The 20,222-nt window shown below is 35.7% G+C and overlaps 3 protein-coding genes across 5 annotated transcripts; 2 read left to right on the forward strand and 1 right to left on the reverse strand.

Annotated features, from left to right (window-relative positions):
* Positions 1–641: 641 nt before the first annotated feature.
* Positions 642–7,822, reverse strand: LOC125842262 (protein ENHANCED DISEASE RESISTANCE 2-like). Its single transcript, XM_049521528.1, has 22 exons — positions 7,620–7,822; positions 7,193–7,267; positions 7,018–7,071; positions 6,137–6,202; positions 5,953–6,047; positions 5,558–5,625; positions 5,392–5,487; positions 5,243–5,283; positions 4,915–5,015; positions 4,674–4,769; positions 4,195–4,259; positions 4,021–4,092; positions 3,787–3,942; positions 3,451–3,674; positions 3,332–3,371; positions 3,098–3,252; positions 2,769–2,870; positions 2,396–2,440; positions 1,886–2,026; positions 1,238–1,333; positions 930–1,031; positions 642–801 (listed from the first exon to the last, which is right to left on the reverse strand). Exons 1-22 carry the CDS (start codon positions 7,755–7,757, stop codon positions 685–687), a joined length of 2,145 nt encoding a protein of 714 aa, XP_049377485.1. The 5' UTR covers positions 7,758–7,822; the 3' UTR covers positions 642–684.
* A 2,420-nt stretch (positions 7,823–10,242) lies between these two features.
* On the forward strand, positions 10,243–13,191 carry LOC125842266 (cell division cycle 20.2, cofactor of APC complex-like). Its single transcript, XM_049521532.1, has 5 exons — positions 10,243–10,504; positions 11,351–11,620; positions 11,762–12,037; positions 12,170–12,748; positions 12,849–13,191. The coding sequence occupies exons 1-5, from the start codon at positions 10,424–10,426 to the stop codon at positions 12,987–12,989; spliced, it is 1,347 nt and encodes a 448-aa protein (XP_049377489.1). The 5' UTR covers positions 10,243–10,423; the 3' UTR covers positions 12,990–13,191.
* A 1,120-nt stretch (positions 13,192–14,311) lies between these two features.
* Positions 14,312–19,710, forward strand: LOC125842267 (growth-regulating factor 4-like). Of its 3 annotated transcripts, none has more exons than XM_049521534.1 (5): positions 14,312–14,488; positions 14,746–15,058; positions 17,403–17,781; positions 18,866–19,303; positions 19,405–19,710. In XM_049521534.1, coding segments are annotated over exons 2-5 (1,059 nt in total). In that variant the 5' UTR covers positions 14,312–14,488; positions 14,746–14,817; the 3' UTR covers positions 19,406–19,710. The 3 variants fall into 3 exon arrangements, with proteins under 3 accessions (XP_049377491.1, XP_049377490.1, XP_049377493.1); XM_049521533.1 differs by having other exon boundaries at positions 14,315–14,582; XM_049521536.1 differs by lacking the exon at positions 14,312–14,488 and adding an exon at positions 14,525–14,547.
* Positions 19,711–20,222: the final 512 nt, after the last annotated feature.

Consider the following 20,222-nt stretch of genomic DNA (forward strand, 5'->3'; position numbering starts at 1 on the left):
AAACATTACTACTAGCATAAGTTTTCAAAGTTGCTCCCCCCAACCCCGACTGCCCCAAATTTTCAGTCCAATGGTAAGAGTGCAACTTCTTATGATGTGTGGGTTAGGCGAAAGTTCAAACCTTGCTGCAAACAAAAACTAGGTATTTAAGCCGAGAAGAGCCATTGACCCTTAGAAATTCCTTGTTTACCCAATTTTGGGACCACCATTTAAGCCATACCCGTAGTGCACAAAAATTTGCAAGTTTACCCACTTCAGAACAACTTAAAACAAGCGATATCTACAGTTTAAAAAGCGAAGACTCTTTTAAGTATGGCAAAACAAAGGGCCCACTGATAAAGGTTGGGTAGGGAGGCAATATTTGTTATCAGGTCAGATAAAGGTTAACTAGTTACGTTCAAATAGGGTGCCTCGTGAAATTTTTACCAACTAAACACCTCTGTTTGGTAAAAACTGCACACCATAACTCCATAACTCAACTGATTAATACACATAAGGAAGACAAAAGAATCATAGAAATACAAAATCATCAAGTCTTTACAATCACTATACAAAACTTTACTCCTTTTTAACTTTTCTCAGAGCTTAGACTAAAGAATGAACAAAAAAATACATGCAAGTATAATTATACATATATTAAAAAAAAACCACCTTCTGCAAAATTGACAACAGTCATAATACGACCTAATCCGTTGTCGATGGCTCAGGTTCAAGCTTTGGTACAACAGCAGATGATAGTTCTATATGACAGACGCGTGCAGCGCCTATTAGTGGCTCTGGTAACTCATCAGGGGTGTTTCCCTAAAACAAAATTTCCAAAATGAATCATTCATTGTGACATATCCAAACAATGTACTATATTGTCGACTAAAAGATGACTACATGTAACTGTTCATTGTAATCTTATGGATGAAGGTCTATCCATGTACCTGTACAACGAAAGCCATGTCAACGACTAGTGATGTGATTACGCCAATGACAAGCCCCATAACTCCATTTGCAACAGTAGAAGAACCAACATCAACATCAATCTACAGAATGCAAGCAATACAAAATCAAATACATATACATGTATGGCAGAAATTTCACTTTTTATGATGTTGAACTAAGACGCGACATGGACAATGATGATTCATATAGCTGACTCCAACTTGCTCGGAATTGAGGTATAGGACTTTTTATATGTATTGTGTCTGTATTTGCTATTCTTGGAAGGAAAAAGGATATGAGTTTTCACCTCTAAATACTTGGGGCCGCGGATATAGTTGCAATCGACTGCCTTTCCCAGTAAACACGGGGAACTTCCAACACTCTGACGCACAATCCACGAACCCTGCATGATACATGAAAAATGGTAAAGATTTTACACAAATGAAAACAGGTAGAGAGTTATCGAAGGAAGACAGATGACTACATAGCAGATGGTTACTCAAAGAAGTCGAGGGGATTCAATATCTACTATATATACATAGAAAATACTAATTCTGATTTTGTATGTACAATGTAATTTTCCAGCGAAGGGGGTTTGGATGATGATGTGATGTTCATTTTCTGTAGTCTAATTAACATTCTGCAAAACAGAAAGCATTCTTCGAGATAGTTTAAAGAAGGCATAATACGTCTCAACTGACAATTAAGCGCTCCAACTTTGAGGATGCACCTCTAGACACCTCAACACATCTCCACTGTGTCAGTTGAACAGTACAACTTACAAAATGATCATCTAGACACATCCAAAATTTTATGTGCCACGTCAACATTGGGTGTCCACGAGTTTAAGTGTCTAGATCTGTATTCTCAAAGTTGGTATGTTTAGTTGCTAGTTGAGGCCAAGTTTAGGTGTCTATCCATGTATTATGCCGTTTAAAGACACAAAAAAGGATACCTTTGGCACTGATGGGATTAGCTTCATTCTACTATTCCGAAACTCGTCATCTCCATCAACAAACCGTTGCAAGAGAGAACCAGGTATCAACTTTTTCATGACGAAATAGAAAATCATGCTGTAGTGTGTTGATCCAGGTACCTACAGAAAGACAAAAATGTTGTCCACTTATTTCTTCCTGTATGACTTGAAAACTTTTGAATCCGAAAATTCAAGGGTGAAGGGTCAAAAACACACCTAAACTATCAGGTACGTGAGTTTCCTACTTGAACTATCGCCAAATGTTTATTGAAACACACCTCAACTATAAGTTGTTCTCTTTTCATATCATTATCGTTCAGGTAGGATAAAGAACAACTGATAGTTAATTGTGTTTTGAAAAACATTTGTTAGTTAGGTAGGAAAAGTGAACACGTGATAGTTAAGATAGGAAACTCGAAAAATCGAGAAACTTCACTAGTGTTTTTGACCCTTCACTCAAAATTCAAAGCATGGGAGGAATAAACTTACTTGCAAATTTATAACCAAAGTAAAGAGTCCTTTTTCTGAAGCAACCTAAAAAAAAGGTGTAAAAAGATAAGTGAATAGATAACACTACTAAATAAGACAAGCTAGAAACTAGTACGCCTCTATCCCGTTTTATGTGCCACACTTACTTTTTCAGTCTGTCTTAAAAAGAACGACACTTTTCTATATTTAAACTTTTCAGTTTACTTGTAATGAGATAATTTATAGCCACATGGATGTTTATGGTTTATTTTAGACCAAACGTTTTTAAAGTCTTTCTTTGATTCTCAAATTTTGTGTTCAGTCAAAGAGTGTCACATAAAACGACATGGAGGGAGTAATATCCTAAATGGTTTGACATTCCCTTTAAACTTACCTGTGCTGCACAACCAGGACGCCTAGCGACATGGTCCATTCGTTTAGTATCCTTGAACCAGTCGACTGCTACAAGATCCATGAGAGATTTACCAGCTGAAACCTTCATATACAATTTACAAAGTGATATCAGACCACATGACATAGACCATCCACCTAAGATCAATGTCACTCGGACTCTCCAAAAATGTCTCCGCACTCATGTCACACCATCCACCTAAAATGCACTACTTTTGGAGGATTCTACATGCACCTGATGACATTTTTGTAGAGTCCGAGAAACATAGCTCTAAAACCAAGGACATATTGAAGATACAAAGTGATAAGGACCTTTGTTTTGTCACTGCAAAAGTTCTTGCCACGAACTCTGAAGTTATTTCCATCAGATATTGTCCAGCAGTCACGGCCATTATCACTGTCATCATGTCGTAGATTACCCGAAAAAGTTGACATATCAATATGCTCCATAGGTTCTTCTTCAAGAGCTTCACAAGTATCGAAAACATTTTCAATAAAGAAATCGCGAAACACCAATAACAAATAAAACTATGGTCCAACACCTACCAGTTTTAATTGTATCGTTTTCAAGACCGGGTGATGATACCTACAAGGAGAAGTCCAAGCTCATACTCAGAAGGAGATGATGAAAAAATAATACGAAAAAGTATGTTTATAGTTCATACCTCTTGATCAGTGCACTGAAAATCTTCATCCTCATCAGAGTACTCGTCCAACATCGATACTGCATTTCTATTTGCAGCACGTATTTGGTCTAAAGACGGAGTACGATGATGAGACTGTTTCTGGCTCTTCTTGGAGGAGATAGATGGCGGATTCATATTAACCATAACTGGAATTCTCGGAGCAGCTGCCCTCTCATCAGTTTGAGAAAAGTATTCACGAAGTCCTAACATAGAATTTTGTAAACATAAGTTCCACATTGAGAATCAATGGATACAACAAGCTCGACGAGTGTTTATGAGGAATGTAACTTTCGTGTAACATAAGAAAAAGCATACCAGCAACACTATTTAACATCTGAAAGAGACAATGTTGCTGAAATGACGCGATGAAGCCTACACCCCACCCTTTCAAATCTATCTGCATAAGTTGCTGTACTTGAGTTCTTGGCCTCCCATTACGCGGTTTGAGGGGTGAAATATTGAATCCACCACCTGTACACGTAAAAGATCGATTAGTTTGTGCAAATGTAAATGAATTCAGTAAAAGCTATAAAGGAAGACAGAAGTTACTCTCGATATGAGCTCGAACATATCCAGGTAGAGGATTACAATTCTTATGCTCCCTAGAACGAAATAACACTACTGCAACCATAGTATGGAAAAAACAAACAAATAGAGTTTTAATTAGATAAAGAGAAACAATTGTTTCGACAAGAATAAACAGGAATCTGTGGTTATACTTACCGTAACTTCCATCATCATTTCTACGCCAGTATCGTACATAACAAAGATCACGAGGCCAAATAAAACTGCACAGCGTACACCAAAGATTTGTCACTAAAATTATAAAGGATGTTCAACTGACCACCCTTCACTTTATGTGGATATATACGCCTCTGGAAAATCACATTGTATATTTAAGTTCAAAATTCTTTCGTATGTATGTATATACTAGATGTTGAATTACTCCTTAGCTAAGTTGCGCGGACTCTTCACCTTTGTTGTCACACCTGTGTCGTATTTTCCAAGAATATACTATTTTTGGAGAATATGACACGCACATGTTGACATTTTTTGAAGAGTCCGAGCAACATAGCCCCTTGCTGAAAATCCTGCCTTTGCTACTGTGACTCAACCAGTCAAATGATAACTACAAAATAGTTCATTAGATATACAATTAAGCATTTACAGCAAAGATTGTTTTGACAAGGAAAAAATATTACCTCGGAAACCAGTCGAGTTGAAGTCTGTGATAGAGTATTGCTGTGTGTCCATCTACCTCCTCAACCAAACTACCATACTGGAAGCTACAATCCCACCTGTTACGCCAAAAAAGAAATTTTCTTGTGCAATCAAGGCATTGTGATGGAACAGTAAAGCCTATTGTCAGACGCAGAGCTAGAGGGGAGTAAGGGTCACAGAAAGATCAAACTGTATATACAAGGTCAAGTGGATGAAACTTACTCAAAACGTGTTGCGTCCATGCTCATTACAAGCTCAAATATTTCTTCACAAGTAGCCTCCACTACGCCAACCGCCTTCATAGCTCTACTACATCCCTTTGGCTGCAGGAACAACGAGAAAATCCATCACTCAAAATACCCTGAAGCAACCTAATTACGCTAAGCTTGTAACAAAAACGCTATGTTGCTCAGTCTCTTCAAAATTACTGCAGGGTAAGTGTAGGATCTTAAAAATGCTATGTATTTTTGAAGGATCCGGCATGGGTGCAGCAACACTTTTGGGGAGTACAAGCAACATAGCAGAAAAGAGCATAAGAATGAGCTCATACTAGTAAATCAACATTGAGTAGCTCCTCGAAAATGCGAAGCCCTGCAGCCACCCGTTAAGTGGAGAAATGTAGTCAATACTAGTCCAGGAAAATGTCCCCAATTGCTATCACTGAGGAAACTAAGAAGAAAAATTGAGAATTAGATTGACCATTTTGGCAGTAAAGTAAGCGCCTATACTTCGGGTTTGCTAAATCTGACTCTGATTCCTTTGTCCAGTCAACCACAGACTCCGGAGGAGCTATCGCTGAAGAAGAAATAAGGAAACTTAAAAAACATGTATACAAATCAAATAAGCACAATGGAAATTAGCAAACCATTTGCGATTGTTGTTCCTCGCAGCACGTTTTGTTGAGATTCATCTTCATCCTCAGCAGCACTGAACCTACAAAATAGGGTGACTTGCACTATGAAGTTTAGACTATAGAGGTAATAGCTACAACTTATGGTCAGGGGCGGAGTTAGAAGCCCACGAATAGGTAACTAAGTAGCTTTTGTTCAGACAATGTATTTGTGGCATTTGAAGTCATCATTTTAAAATCCAGTGGAGATGATAACTACACTATACTATCTTTGACTAGAAAAACGTTTAATCTATAGTGTGTTTTGTGCTCGTCACTAGTCTAAGAATTGCTAGTCAAGAGTTCAAAAATCATGCAAGTATCAAAAAGGGAATTACGGATACAGAGCTGAACAGAGAACAAGTGCTTACGGGCTTTCCTGATCTGAAGCCGTCCTCCCAGTACTCTCCGTCCCAGATTTGAATTCGTTGAATTTGGTACGACTACCACCTACTGACTCTTGATGCTGCATAGAAGTCAACATGTTACTATTACCATCAGCATCTACGTACGATGAAGGAAGAAGAGAATACCAAGAAATAAGGAAACAAAAACCTGATCAATCACGGATTCGATTTTTTCTTTCCAAATTAGTGCTTCCTGAATGTTGAAAGCAGCCATCTGGAAGAACATTATGATTAACATGAATAATTTCTGTCTCACAAAACAAGAAACTCAGAGCAGGCAGCAAAGCACAGTCGCAAGTGGCAGAGCGATGATTGATTTAAAAAATATAAAGAAGTAAACACATGAAGAAGAGGTTAAGTCGATACAACATCCACTATATATAACAATGTATATAACCAGAATTATTCTCACTTGATACTAAATTCACCAAACACTAAATGTTTGCCAAAATAATATATCCAAATGTATGTTAATCTCCCAAAATGACAACTAGTTCTTGGTCCAGCCAATGAAATTCACATTTATATTGCCAAATCTTAAAAAAAAACTTGAACTTGTTGAAAATTTTGTAGTTACATTCCAGAAACTACGCGGAAGTGTCTCTCGCGTCATATATCTATCTTCTTCTTTTTTTTCATTTTTCTTTGAACGTGATAAATTATATCGATTTGATGGGCAAGCCTCCAGACAAATTTGTTTTACCTGTCCTTTTATATACAAAAGTCTCAAAACTAACATGGCTATGGCCTCAGCTGACAAGTAAGCACTCTAACTTTGAGAGTGTACATCTAGACACCTCAACTCGTCTCCATTGTATCAGATGAACACTCTAACTTACAAAAATGATTATTTAGACACCTCCAAAACTTATGTTTCACTTCAGTGTTTGGGTGTTCACGAGACACAGTAAGGACAAGTTGGAGTGTTTAGTTGTGAATTAAGACCAAGTTAAGGTGTCTAGATATGCACTGTGAATCAAATCTTTGGGGCAAGAGAACAGATAAGAAGGAATAAAGAAGATCGTGTACCGTGATTTGATCATGCTTCTCTTTCATGTTATAGACCGATAGAACGTAAACCATCTGCAGATTGTGAAAGTGTACATAACATCAATTACTCAACAGAAAAAACATGTTATATGAATGTTCATCAAGCTTATAGATTTACACAAGATATCAAATATCAACAATAAGAACAACTCACCTGTCCATGATGAGTCTTCAAGCCTCGATCCTCCACTCGAAAATTACCATCGATTTCAAGAGTCTTGATTGGAGCCTAGCAATTATTGTAACATCATAAGTTAAAAGCCTTTAAAATTACTAACATAGTATCATTTTTTCATCAGTCGTGCACTCAAGGGCACGCGGAGCTAGTGTTTGGTTGAACTTAGTAGTTTTAGTCCAAATTTTGTATTTGTCTGATGAAATTCATTGAATATGTACGAAATTAATCATTTAGAACCAACTAACTTTACAAAACTAGAATCCTGAACACATTAGCTTCAAATTCTGGTATTCTTCGAAATCTAGAACATTTTAAGCACGGCTTAACTATCAAATTCACATTCGTACATATAAATTAGACAAACAAATAAAAAAAACTGAAATGCATTGTAAATTGAACTCACCACATTTCCCTGAGGCTTCGTCTTGAAATAGGCCAACAACTTAGTCTCCAGAACGAAATAACGCATATGAAGGAATGATTTTCCTATCTTCCTCCTCCCATACCTCACCATCCATCCCTCGTGCACCACCTTCGACATGTTTTTTGACCTTTTTCCTTCTTACGTCTCTAATAATATGCTCTTTTGATCCTCACAATTCACGAACTTTACTACACCATTACGAACATACAATTATTAATTTTATCAAGTGAAGTGTAATTTCATTGATAAGAAAACGCATGTATATAAGAGGTATACAAAAAAGCAGAGAATCTCTTGAAAGATATACAAAAGACACCCAATCTTATATACAGATAGTAACGTCATGAAACGAATACAAAAAACATTAAAACATGAGGCTATATATGCTTCATATGTAAAAAATTAAGCTCTATCGCTTAAAAAAAAAAAACTCTTCTATTTATCTTCATATAGGGAAAAAAGGTCTTATATACTTCTCAACTTTGTCATTTAGAGCTGATATATCGTTATGAAAGTGGCTCATATGTATCCCTAGTATAACAGTAGGTGTATACTATATCTAATTCAAACACACAAGTTTTTTAATATGAAGTAAATTGTAATTTTAGGAAATTGTGGTATACAAAAAAAGCAGAGAATCTATTGGAAGTCATAATTTTAGGCTATTAATTCTTTATATGTAAGAAAATTAAGCTTGTTCGCTTCAAAATCTCTCATATTTCTCTCCCTCCATACTATCTAATAACGAACATACATTATTTTTCAAAAAATCACAAAAAAAAAAAAGCTCAGAGTAAAATACTTACTCGAATAATTAACATTACACAACGATATCCATTATACTTTTAGTATTTCAAACGCCAAAAAAAAGAAAACTCAATCTTCCATACATTTCCTTAGCTTGTTTATGTATTAAAACACGAGGCTATTAATTCTTCATATGTTGAAAAAAAATTAAGCACGCGTTTGCTTCAAAATCTCTCATATTTCTCTCCTTCTATACATTATCATTTCAAGCAATTGTCCAAAAAAAACTCAAAGTGAAATCAAATACTTACTCGAATAACATTACTATGCAACCATATTCATTATATTTTCATGAGTAATTGAAACTCGAATACGAGCTCCCAAGAACATAACCAACGTAACCACATGCATGCATGTGTGAAATATAATAAATATGTATGTATAGGTATAGAGAAGGAAGAGGTGTGAAGTAGAAACATTTGTGCCATTAAATTACCGGGAAAATGGTTGGTGAATAATATGAGTAACACTATGGCCACTAGATTCAATAACAAGTTTGTTTTTTTTAAAATAAAATAAAATAAAAAAATCAATGTTAAAATTCTTTGTTTTTCTTCTTTAACAAAGTGAGAACTAATTTTATTATTTTATTCTTTACCTTTTTTTGCTCGCTGATGTGACTCTTAAGTTATATGTGTCAGTTTACCAAGAACAGAGTCAATAGTTATATGAATTCGATAGAACAAACTGATTTTGGGTCAAACTTTATATTTGAATTAAGGTATTATTTAATATATACGGGTAATTTATCAAGCGAATCCACAAAGCAAAAAAACAATAATCCAAAATATTACCTATAAATTAAAAGAAATTAAAATAAGGATAAATATGATATGTGTCCTTTAATTTCTTGTGAATTTTTAGAGGAGGGTATGAATAATTTGGAAAAGCTACGCAATGAATAATTTAGAATTTTCAGAGTTTATGCTATAGTTTATCTATCTCGTATGCTTTATGATATTTATTTGAGGAAAAATTCTTTTGGCCAGAATGATATTTTACCTATGTTATTTTAGCTTTTTGAATATTTTTACCCTTTAAACTTTCATACCATTTAATTAAAAAATGAAAAAATATCAGTTTATTTTAAAATAAAAAAAATATTATAAATTTTTTAAATTTCTGGCCAAATTTTCTGGCCATTAGCATTACCCTTTATTTGAATATTAAGATTAAATTGGTTGGTTATGAACTTCTAATATGGCATTTCAATTTTTTCTTGTTATTGGTCAAAAATTAAAATTACTGCACTCGATCGGGATAGGGTGCGGTTGTGGTGGAGTGATAAGTACTCATTCATCCTTAACCAAATATCTCAGCCCTTAGGTTCGAGTACCCCTAACTACGGAGTCATCTTTGCTAGAGAGTGTTTTACCCCCGACGTGGGACATTCTGGTGCGAATCTAAATTTAATCAGACTCTAATATAGATACCAAACTCGAATAATATTTCATAAGTGATTGTTCAAGTTCATTGTTTCCTCTCCACCCTTCACGCGTCTTGACCATCGTCCTACTCTCCACCACCCTCGAACCCCCACTCTCACAACATTTTACTAGGTTACATTCCGTTTACTTACAAACACTAGAAAATAAGTAATTAGAAACTTACTTATGAAAAAAAATAATTCCGAGTTAAAAAAATTTAGAGAAAGAAAATAAAATAAAATAGCATCTCTTTCCCACCAATAGATCCGAATCACAAAACTGACCCGAATTAGAACCCGGTCCAATGACCCGACTCCGAAATGTATATATATAGCCGTTACAGTTTTAACACTTTTAGAAAGAAAAAAAAATCCCCGTTGACGCTGAAGAAATTCAATACGCCATTGACGCTCTTTATCAAGAAATTCTCATATTGATCTACTAAAGACGCCGCCGCCATTATTGTCACTGTTAATTGGTTTCTCTCTGTTGTTGTTTCGCAATTTTACCGTTTTGTATTTGATAGAGTAATTCTCTTTTTCTGTATCTATGGATGCAGGGAGCAGATACAATAAGTTTCGACCTCCTCTCGTTAATCAGATGTCTCACAAGAAAAGAACTCGAGAGAATGTACGTTTTTTTTTTCCATTTACTGTTTTTCTTCATTCTGTGTAGTCATTTCTTGGACTGGGTTTAAGTGGATTCTTATAGTCGAGCCAAATTGAGGTGTGATTAATTGATAAAATTATGAATTGCGATGAATTAGCGTCTCTTTTTTTGATTTTGTATGAGGGTTTTGGTGGGTTTTGCGTTTTGTTTAGATTTTGAAAAATGGGGGTTTTCATAGTTGAGACGAATTGAGGTGTAAATGATGATTGATTGATTGATAGGTAGATTCTGGGCTCTTGAATTTGAAGTAGATTAGTGTTTCCTTTTGAATTTTTGTTTGTGTGGGTTTTGATTTTTCGCTTAAATTTTGCAAATTGGGGTTTTCCACTATGCAATCTTAATTATGAATATAATGTCGTTTGATCTGTTATGTGTGCTAAATGGTATGGTGGATGTGGTTAACTGATGACTTCTACTTTCGGGTATCGAATTTTGATGATGGCTTTACTTCTTTATTAAGAGAAAGAGGTTGCACTGGGTATGTTGTTGTTATTAAGAGAAAGAGGTTAGTTGAATAAGCTGTTGAAAATTTATTCGTGATATGTCAATCAAACTTAGGAAATTGAAACAGGGAAGATAGGTAAAAGGCTGCGATTTTACTTTTTTGAGCTTTCATTAATCAAACTAGAGAAAATTTTGGACTAGGTGTTTTAACATGTATGGATGTCAGCTCTTTGCGTCACGTCATCATGTTCTAATGATTGTTTTCGTTGTTTTAGAGTGTCAGTGTTGAGTTATGTTTTGATATTCATTATATGAGATTTGTTGCAAGGTTGGATTTTAAATGATATGTTTATGAAAATGCAGCTGGACAGGTTTATACCCAATCGCTCTGCGATGGATTTTGACTATGCACATTACATGCTCAGTGGTGGGAAGGTTAAAAAGGAACACTATGGAGTAAATTCTCCATCTAAAGAAGCTTACTCGAAGCAGTTAGCAGAAATTTTCAACATGAATAGAACGAGGATCCTTGCTTTTAAGAATAAGCCTCCACATTCGACTGAGAGAGTTTCTGAATCTCTATCATCTATACAACAGTCAAAAACCATTAAAAAGAGGAGATACATTCCCCAAGTGAGTTTTTCTTTCTTCCCCTTTTTACTATCTTTTTGTTTTTGCGTTTGTCCATGCTAACCATACTTGCTGTATTAGTGTAAATAGATGTTTGATCTTGGCGTTTGTTCCTAACTTAGAGAACTCCTTGCTTGTTAACAGTCTTCGGAGAGGACCCTGGATGCTCCTGACATCCTAGATGATTTTTATCTCAATTTGTTAGACTGGGGAAGCAATAACATACTTGCCATTGCCTTAGGAAATTCTGTCTATCTGTGGGATGCTTCTGATGAGTCTGCTACTGAGCTTCTCACGGTTGATGATGATTTTGGGCCGGTGACTGCTGTCAGCTGGTCACCAGATGGAAGACACCTTGCAGTGGGCTTGAATAATTCGCACGTTCAGCTGTGGAACACCTTGCAGGGGTCTTGCCGATTGGTGAGTAGTTTCTTTCGTCTTCCTTCTTCTAGTCTAATTATTATACAACAATTTACGTGGAAATCAAAATATGCAGAGAGCTGATATTTTACTTTCTTTATCAGAAGTCTAACATCTTGCCTTCATACACAGCTGAGGACTTTACGAGGACACAGCTTAAGGGTTGGCTCACTTGATTGGAATGAAAACATACTGACAACTGGGGGCATGGACAGTATGATCATCAACAATGATGTGCGTGTAAGATCCCACATAGTTGGAACATACAGGGGACACAATCAGGAGATATGTGGATTGAAGTGGTCTGCTTCAGGCCAGCAATTGGCTAGTGGAGGGAATGACAATTTGGTCCATATATGGAGCATATCGATGGGGTCTGCTAATTCTACACACCAATGGGTTCACCGTATGACAGATCACACAGCTGCTGTAAAAGCTCTTTCCTGGTGTCCTTTCCAGAGTAATCTGGTCGCCTCAGGTGGTGGCATTGGAGATCAATGCGTAAAGTTTTGGAACACCAATACGGGGTCGTGCTTGAACTCTGTCAATACAGGTTCACAAGTCTGTTCCTTGCTTTGGAACAGACATGATCGCGAGCTTTTGAGTTCTCACGGCTTTACTGACAACCAGCTCACTGTTTGGAAATATCCTTCTATGACGAAAATTTCAGAACTTTTGGGTCACACATCAAGAGTTCTTTATATGGCTCAGGTATGATTGGTTAACCAAAACTGTCACGTTTTGTTCGTTTATGCTCGTATTTTCACGGTGCTTTTACAGTTTACTGACTTTTCTTCTTGACTTATTTCAGAGCCCAGATGGCTATACCGTCGCAACTGCAGCAGCTGATGAGACACTAAGATTATGGAATGTTTTTGGGAATCCTAAAGAGACAATGCCTGTGCTAAAGAGAAAGCTAGAGCCATTTTTTGACTTGGCTCAGATTAGATAAACCTCATATCATCATATCATATATTATGTATTATTTGTATAATTTTCATTTCAATTTGTGATTGTAAGAATCCTTACTAATTCATTTATTTGTATTCTTTATTATTTCATGCATATTCATCTTCTTTATATTGAAAAATATGTAAATTGTCATCAAGATGAAAATTCTCCGAATATGAAATTGTAAGTAAATTTTTATTTAATAGTTCCATCTTTTGAGTTTTCAAATATAACTTCATAATTGGTTATTATATTTTTGTATTCTTCATTTCTTCCACCTTTAGGATATAAATATAATTAACGCTTTGAATAGAAGAAAATGATGAAAGAAACTTTAGAATATTTTTTATTTTAAGATTTGTAATGGAAAGGCAATAAGAATTCTTCTTGATATTGGTTGAGTGTCTTTATCTTTTTTGAATTGCTTTTTGAGGATATATTTTAGTTAACTTATTGTGTTAAGTTGTTTCTGTTTGAAAAGTACCACAACTCTTTCACCCACTATATAAATTTTATACAAGAGTAGGGGATAAACAAGCAACACACTTTTCGAGAACTAGTTATATTAAAAGTGGAAAGAATTTTAGGCAAAAATTAGATTACGATTTTACCCCTACATTAAATATAAATGTTACTATAAATTATTTAATAAATTAAATATTAAATAGTACATCATCATATTAGTATATGAATCAACCACCATAAAGTCTCTTGAATGTATATTCTTTGTATTAATTTTATATTGTTGATATTCGATTTTAATGGAGGCAAAAACATGTTAGGTAACTTTTCTTCATGTCTTAATTTTTTATAAACATTATACTTTGTAGAATTAGTCAAAGTATGTTGAACAGTACTCTTGCAATTTCGTGAAGAAGTTTGCAAACATCTTACGAGTAACTTTGTAAGCAGATTTCTTCAAGTGACTTACAAGTAGTTTTCTACAAGCAGGTTTGCAAGTAGGTTTCAACAAACAACTTTGTAAGTTAACTCCTTATAAGAAGATTTGCAAATAACTTGTAAGTAACTTTGTAAACTGCTTCGGTTCTTTTAACAAATAAGAAGCCAACTCAATTCATTTTGTAACCAAAATAAAAATAAAATTTTCTCTCTTCCTCCTCTTTGATATAAGTCTTATTATTTCATAACAAAATTAACTTTATCACTACCCTTTGAAAAACAAAATACAATCATATGAACATTTTTAATTTTAATTTTTTTTTTGAAAGATAATAAAAAGGAGAAGATATGTTTGCATTGCATCAATTGGACCACAACAAAAACAAAGACATGGCCCCCCATACCCCAAGGTCCCCTCAAACCTCAACCCCTACATCCTCATTCCCATGTCCCAATGCTTCCCTTAACCTCAGCACTCATAAAACACTCTTCATTAACTTAAACCCACCATTCTTCCATTGCTAATACACAATGTTAACCTTCAAATCTCCATTTGATTAGAGTCATTAGTCACTACTTAATCAAAAAACCCATTAACAAGTACTAGTACACTCTTCTTTCTTTCTTCACTTTTTTTTTTCTCTCTGTTCTTCTTGCAGGTTTATCCAAAACCCTAGATCTGTCCCCCTTTTGGGTAACCCAAACAACCTCTACTCCCCTTAACCCCCCCATCCCCCCACCCCCACACTCAAGAAACACAAAAAAAATGCTTTTCTTGATTATTTTTTGTCTTTCTGTTTGAGCATTTACAATATGTTTGTATATTAACTGATGTTTGTTCTCATTTTTGGGTGCAGCTTTTGGAAGAAAAGGGAAAAGGGTGTGTAAATTAAGCAAAAAGGTGAAGTCTTTTTTGGTTCTTGGAGGAGATGAGTGGGACCTCAACGACATCAGTGGTGGGGGTGGGGTTGGTGGGAGGTGGAGGGGAGGTGGGGTATAATGATTATGGATTCCGGCCACCGTTTACAGCGGTGCAGTGGCAGGAATTGGAGCATCAAGCTATGATTTATAAGTATTTAGTAGCCGGGCTACCTGTGCCACCGGACCTAGTAGTACCTATTCGCCGGAGTTTTGATGCTATCTCAGCCAGGTTCTTCAATCATCCTAGCTGTAAGTTTCTTCTTTCTTTTTCTCTTTATTTTTTTTTTCAGTTTAAAGTTTGTTTTTGGTTTGTTTGTTTGTTTGTTTGTTTGTTAATTGGTTGATTTGTTGTAGTTATAGAGCATTTTATGGTGTTTTGTGAATGGAAAGGTTAATGTAATTTGATGGTGAAATTCGAGCATGCAGATCTAGGAACATTGTTTCTCATGGCTTTTTTCTAGTATTCTCTCCTTTTCAATTTGTTAATCTGGTTTTGACTTGCCATGAAGTTTAAGAAACTAAAATAGACTGTTGAATCTTGTGGTATTGCATTAAAGATATATATAATGTACCGAAATGATTTTTAATGTTGTGGTCTTAAATGGAAAGTTGAAACTAAAGAGTTGCCAAGAGGGGAAAGATACGTTTTTTATTGAATGGACTAAAATGGAAAGACAAACAAAAGGGAACAGAGGGAGTATTACCTTTAAAGATTAAGAAAAAATAATGAACTGCCATCCCTTTGTTTTTGATTCTAAAATCTTGGATGGAAGAATACTATCCATTCACTTTTAGAAGTATTCTATAAGAGCTAGAAGCATGCATCCTTTTAGCGCGACTGTCTAGAGGTAAGAGTGCAAATGCATGATGTGTGACTTAGGTGCTCATCACGGGATCGAACCTTACGTACAAAAGCTTAGGATTTAAGTGGAGAAGGATAAGGATAGAGGAGGCTATCCACCTAGTTTCGAACTGTCCGACACTACCCTCAGGGATTTCTTGGTTACATGAAATCATTGTTCTTTTTTCTTATGGTTTGTTAATTTTAGTTTATTATAGTTGAGCTCTTTATAGTGTTTGCATGAGAGTGGGGAAGTTTACCATTATTTGATGGTTAAATTGGAGCATGCAGATCGATGAACATTGTATTTCATTCCTTTTCTCTATTAATCCTTGCTTTAAAAAGAAAAAGGAACTTTAGATTTGTTAAGGCAATATAATAAAGAACTGCATCCCTATATTTTGATTCTAAGATCTTGGTTGGAAGTATATTATGGATTCGCTTTTAAAAGTATTTTTATCAGTGCTAGAAACATTCATGATTCATCTTATTAGCCCTGTTGTGTAGTGGTAAGGGCGCAACAATTGATGACTTGTGGCTTAGGTGCTCATCACTGGATCGAACCTTGCTGTACAAATGCTTGGTATTTAAGTTGAGAAGGATAGAGGGCCGGACTCACTATCCATCTAGTTTCAACCGTGCGTCCCTCGTGGATTTCTCTGTTATAGGAAAAAACAATTTTATTCTCTTTGTTTCTAAAAATATTTGTTAGATTGGTCCAAAGGGCGGGTCACAGACGGATTTCTCGGTTATCAAAAAAAATATATATATTTGGTAGATGAATCTATTTTGGTATTGCACAAGCGGGTTCAATGACTGATGACAGGCCAACAGCAAAGAGAGAGCCAAGATATGTTTAATTTGACAGAGTTATTTACAAATTTATATTTTAGTGCAACTAGTCAAATGTGTATAAACACGACGCACAAATAACTTAACGAATTTAACTATTTACTGTAAAATTTTAAATCTTTACACATTTTCAAGTTTCATAATTTGCTTCAAAGTTCTCAATTTTTTATGTTTTGTTATTTTAATTATTAAAATACATCAATCTTTAATGATTTATATAAATAAACAAGATTATACAACACAGGATTACAAAATGATCCATGCTCACTTCCTAAAAAGATGCTGTGCGAAAGTAACATTGTCTCATTTAAAGGGGGAAAAGAGAACACCCCGGGTTTTGTGATTCGAACCCGACCTTATGTAAAAGGCTACTAGCCTTCATCAATGTCCTAAATCCAATAGTTTCTGTCATGTGGATTTGATATTTGATTTGAAATTGTACTATTCTATAAAAATGTCATTTACATATATAAATAGTTTATTTTTTTGGCCAAGCGCTTACTTTTAACATATATCCACTCTCGTGACATCTGGTGGGCTAAAGCCTTGTGTTTCATTATGGCAGTAAATCCATGGTTGGCATGTTTTTGCTTCGCTCTTTTTTTTTTACACATAATTTCATAGTTTTACATCTGTATTAAATTTCAATGACCCCTCATGTAGTACTCTGTTAAGGTTGTGCTTAAATGTCAATGTCTGTTGCAGAAATTCCAGTCTCATAGAATTTTGATGGCAGTGTAGCTATTGAAATTCCATGATACTGGATGCAATATCAATAAATTCTGGCCATACTTGATCCTAAAAAAGAAAAAATGCATTTTGCATGATAAAGGTCTTTCTTTTTAGTTGGTGAATGATGGGTTAGTAATGTAAATGCGGTAATGTATTTTACATGTGCAGTGGGCTATTGTTCCTATTATGGGAAGAAGTTTGACCCCGAGCCAGGAAGATGTAGAAGGACAGATGGAAAGAAGTGGAGGTGCTCCAAAGATGCACATCCTGACTCCAAATATTGTGAACGACACATGCATCGAGGCCGCAACCGTTCAAGAAAGCCTGTGGAATCTCAAACTACTTCCCAGTCCTTGTCGACAAGTATATCACACACTGCTACTGGGAGCAGCAATAGAAGTGGAAGTTTCCAAAACAATAGCAGTGGAAGCTTCCAAAATATGCCATTATATTCCGTTGATAATTCAGATGGAATAAGTTATGGAAGCACCACCACGAAACTGCAGATGGAGCCTGCCTCCTATGGGATAAATAATAAGGAGTATAGGTACATCCTCTTTGTCCTCTATGGTTCATGTTCTCCTTAAATAGATTTTTTTCTCATACTGTCCGTGCAACTTGGAGCCTCGGAACAACGGTAAAGTTGTCTCTGTGTGACCTATAGGTCACGGGTTCAAACAGTGGTGCTTGAGTTAGGATAGGCAGCCTACACTACATCCCATTGGGGTGCAGCACTTTTCCTGGACCTTGCGTAAACGTGGGTTGTGGGATATTTCGTGCATTGGCCTGCCCTTTACTGGTAGTGCACCTTGATTATGTGACTCTATAAAAGAGTTCTCAAGCAGTTTGCATGTCATTTTTGTTACTTTCATCTAAATTCTTGTGCAGCTTTGCATAAAATCTTGGTGTTTTGCCACAACTGTTTAATACTGTTTTCAAGTGACAAGTCTTCTGCTCCTATATTGTGTTTTCTATTGCTGATGAAAGATAGAATTGCTGGCTCCAATCTTTTACATTTGGACGGATGCTAAATATGACTCGGGTGATTGTCAATCCTTCTTTTTCCCCAGTTGTTTCAAACTGAAAACTGTCAAGTAGGGGAGATATTCTTCTCTCCTATATTCAGTTGCCATCTTCCCTTTGTAAAACTATTTTAGGTCCAAATTATCTTACATAGAACAGTGAAAAGACTAGTGATCATGAGTATAGGGGATATCACTAATCATGATATTATCTCCAATCTTATCTCATCATCCACTTCATCAATTTGAGCTCAAAAACTATAGCATAGTTAGAATCCTTTAGTATTTGTTAGATTCTTATAAGTACGACAAGAATTTTATGCAAGAGGGCAAAATATGACCAAGTTTCCCCTGCTATCCCCTACTTAATACACACATGATATTGTCAATCTTTATCAAAAAGAAAAAATTGGTGGTTGTCAATAAATTTAAGCCCTTTTCTTAAGACGATGCTCGCTCTTCACATTAACCGTTAGGGTATTGGGTACTGTTCGAAGTTCCATGTATGTTTTCTTGTTACGGTTCAGTGAATATGTCTGATATGGTGTATTGTTGGTCTTGCATTTGGTGTAAATGGCATAAAATCCAGTTTCATGAAATGCTACACAGGTACGGAATGGCTCCTGATGCGGATGACCACAATTTCTTGCCAGTAGCTTCCGCAAGTGTGAGAGGACTAGGAGGTACGGGTTCTAACACAGACAACATGTGGCGTCTGATGCCATCACAAGTTCCGTCAAAACCCAATCTGAAAAATGACTCCCAGCTGTTGGGTAGTTCACCTAATCCGTTTGACCCTGTGATCGAATCAAAACAGCAACCCCAACATTGCTTCTTCAGCAGTGACATAGATTCACCTGGTACAGTAAAGCAGGAGCCACAGCATCCAATGCGTTCATTCTTTGACGAGTGGCCTACAGCCAAAGAATCATGGTCCAATCTTGACGAGGGATCTGGCAAAAATAATTTCTCCACCACTCAGCTGTCCATATCCATTCCAAATGCTCCTTCTGGATTCTCTTCAAGGAGTGCTTCTTCCCCTAAATGGTGAAATTTCAGCATCTTTATCAAACTCTCTGTCCCGTTATTGTTGCAAGTAAGTGTTCGTAGCAAACTTAACGTTACACTTTGTTTTTTCGTCCGTGCAGATGCTTAAGGAAGCTGTGGCTGCTTCAACTCTTAGCAGTCTCTGGTGCTATGCAGAGGAATGGTTGTCCTGGTGCTAAACTCCCGACATAGCAGTAAAAGCAAGACGTGTAGGTGGATCGACTCAGTTGTAACCTCTACTTGTATGAGCTTACATGTACTTTTTATATTACTGGTACATTCAGTCCTTGCATTGTGTTTGTAGTTGTATTTCAATTTCAATACTCTTCTTAAGCAAAAAATATATTGCTTACAAGACAAATGTTGTGCACAAGTTTGCCATAAAAAAATAATGTATTTATTCAAGTAAGTTGCTGGATGAGATGATCAATTTTGTGTGCTCCTGCTGTGGGAGTCGAACCAATTTTATGTTGGAAATCATCTCCTTGAGTTTGTGGTTAAATGCTATGTTGTTTGGACTCTCTAATGATGTTTTCATGCCCGTGTTGGATTCTCCAAAAAAAAAATAAAAATATCCCCATATGTACCCATCAACATTTTTAAACTGGTTGAATTCATACATATATCTAAGCTTTGGTGAAAAGAGTTACTCAGTACTTGTACACGCAAGAGGTAGCAGGTACACTATAAAATTAATCAAAATGCATATAAACTGATCAAGACACTACAGTTGTAAAATAGGAATAATAGTTCGAACTTTTTGTTGGGATGACGAAAGTAGTTTTGCTTTATTTTAACTAAAGGTGGATATAGAATGTCGATATACAAAGGTGGATGTAGCAAGTCGATACCATATTTATTCAAACTCAATATTATTGATCATTTATCACTTAATTATGATAAATTAATATTGTCTGTA

Source organism: Solanum stenotomum, chromosome 10 (assembly GCF_019186545.1).
Source record: "Solanum stenotomum isolate F172 chromosome 10, ASM1918654v1, whole genome shotgun sequence".
Taxonomy (NCBI): Eukaryota; Viridiplantae; Streptophyta; class Magnoliopsida; order Solanales; family Solanaceae; genus Solanum; species Solanum stenotomum.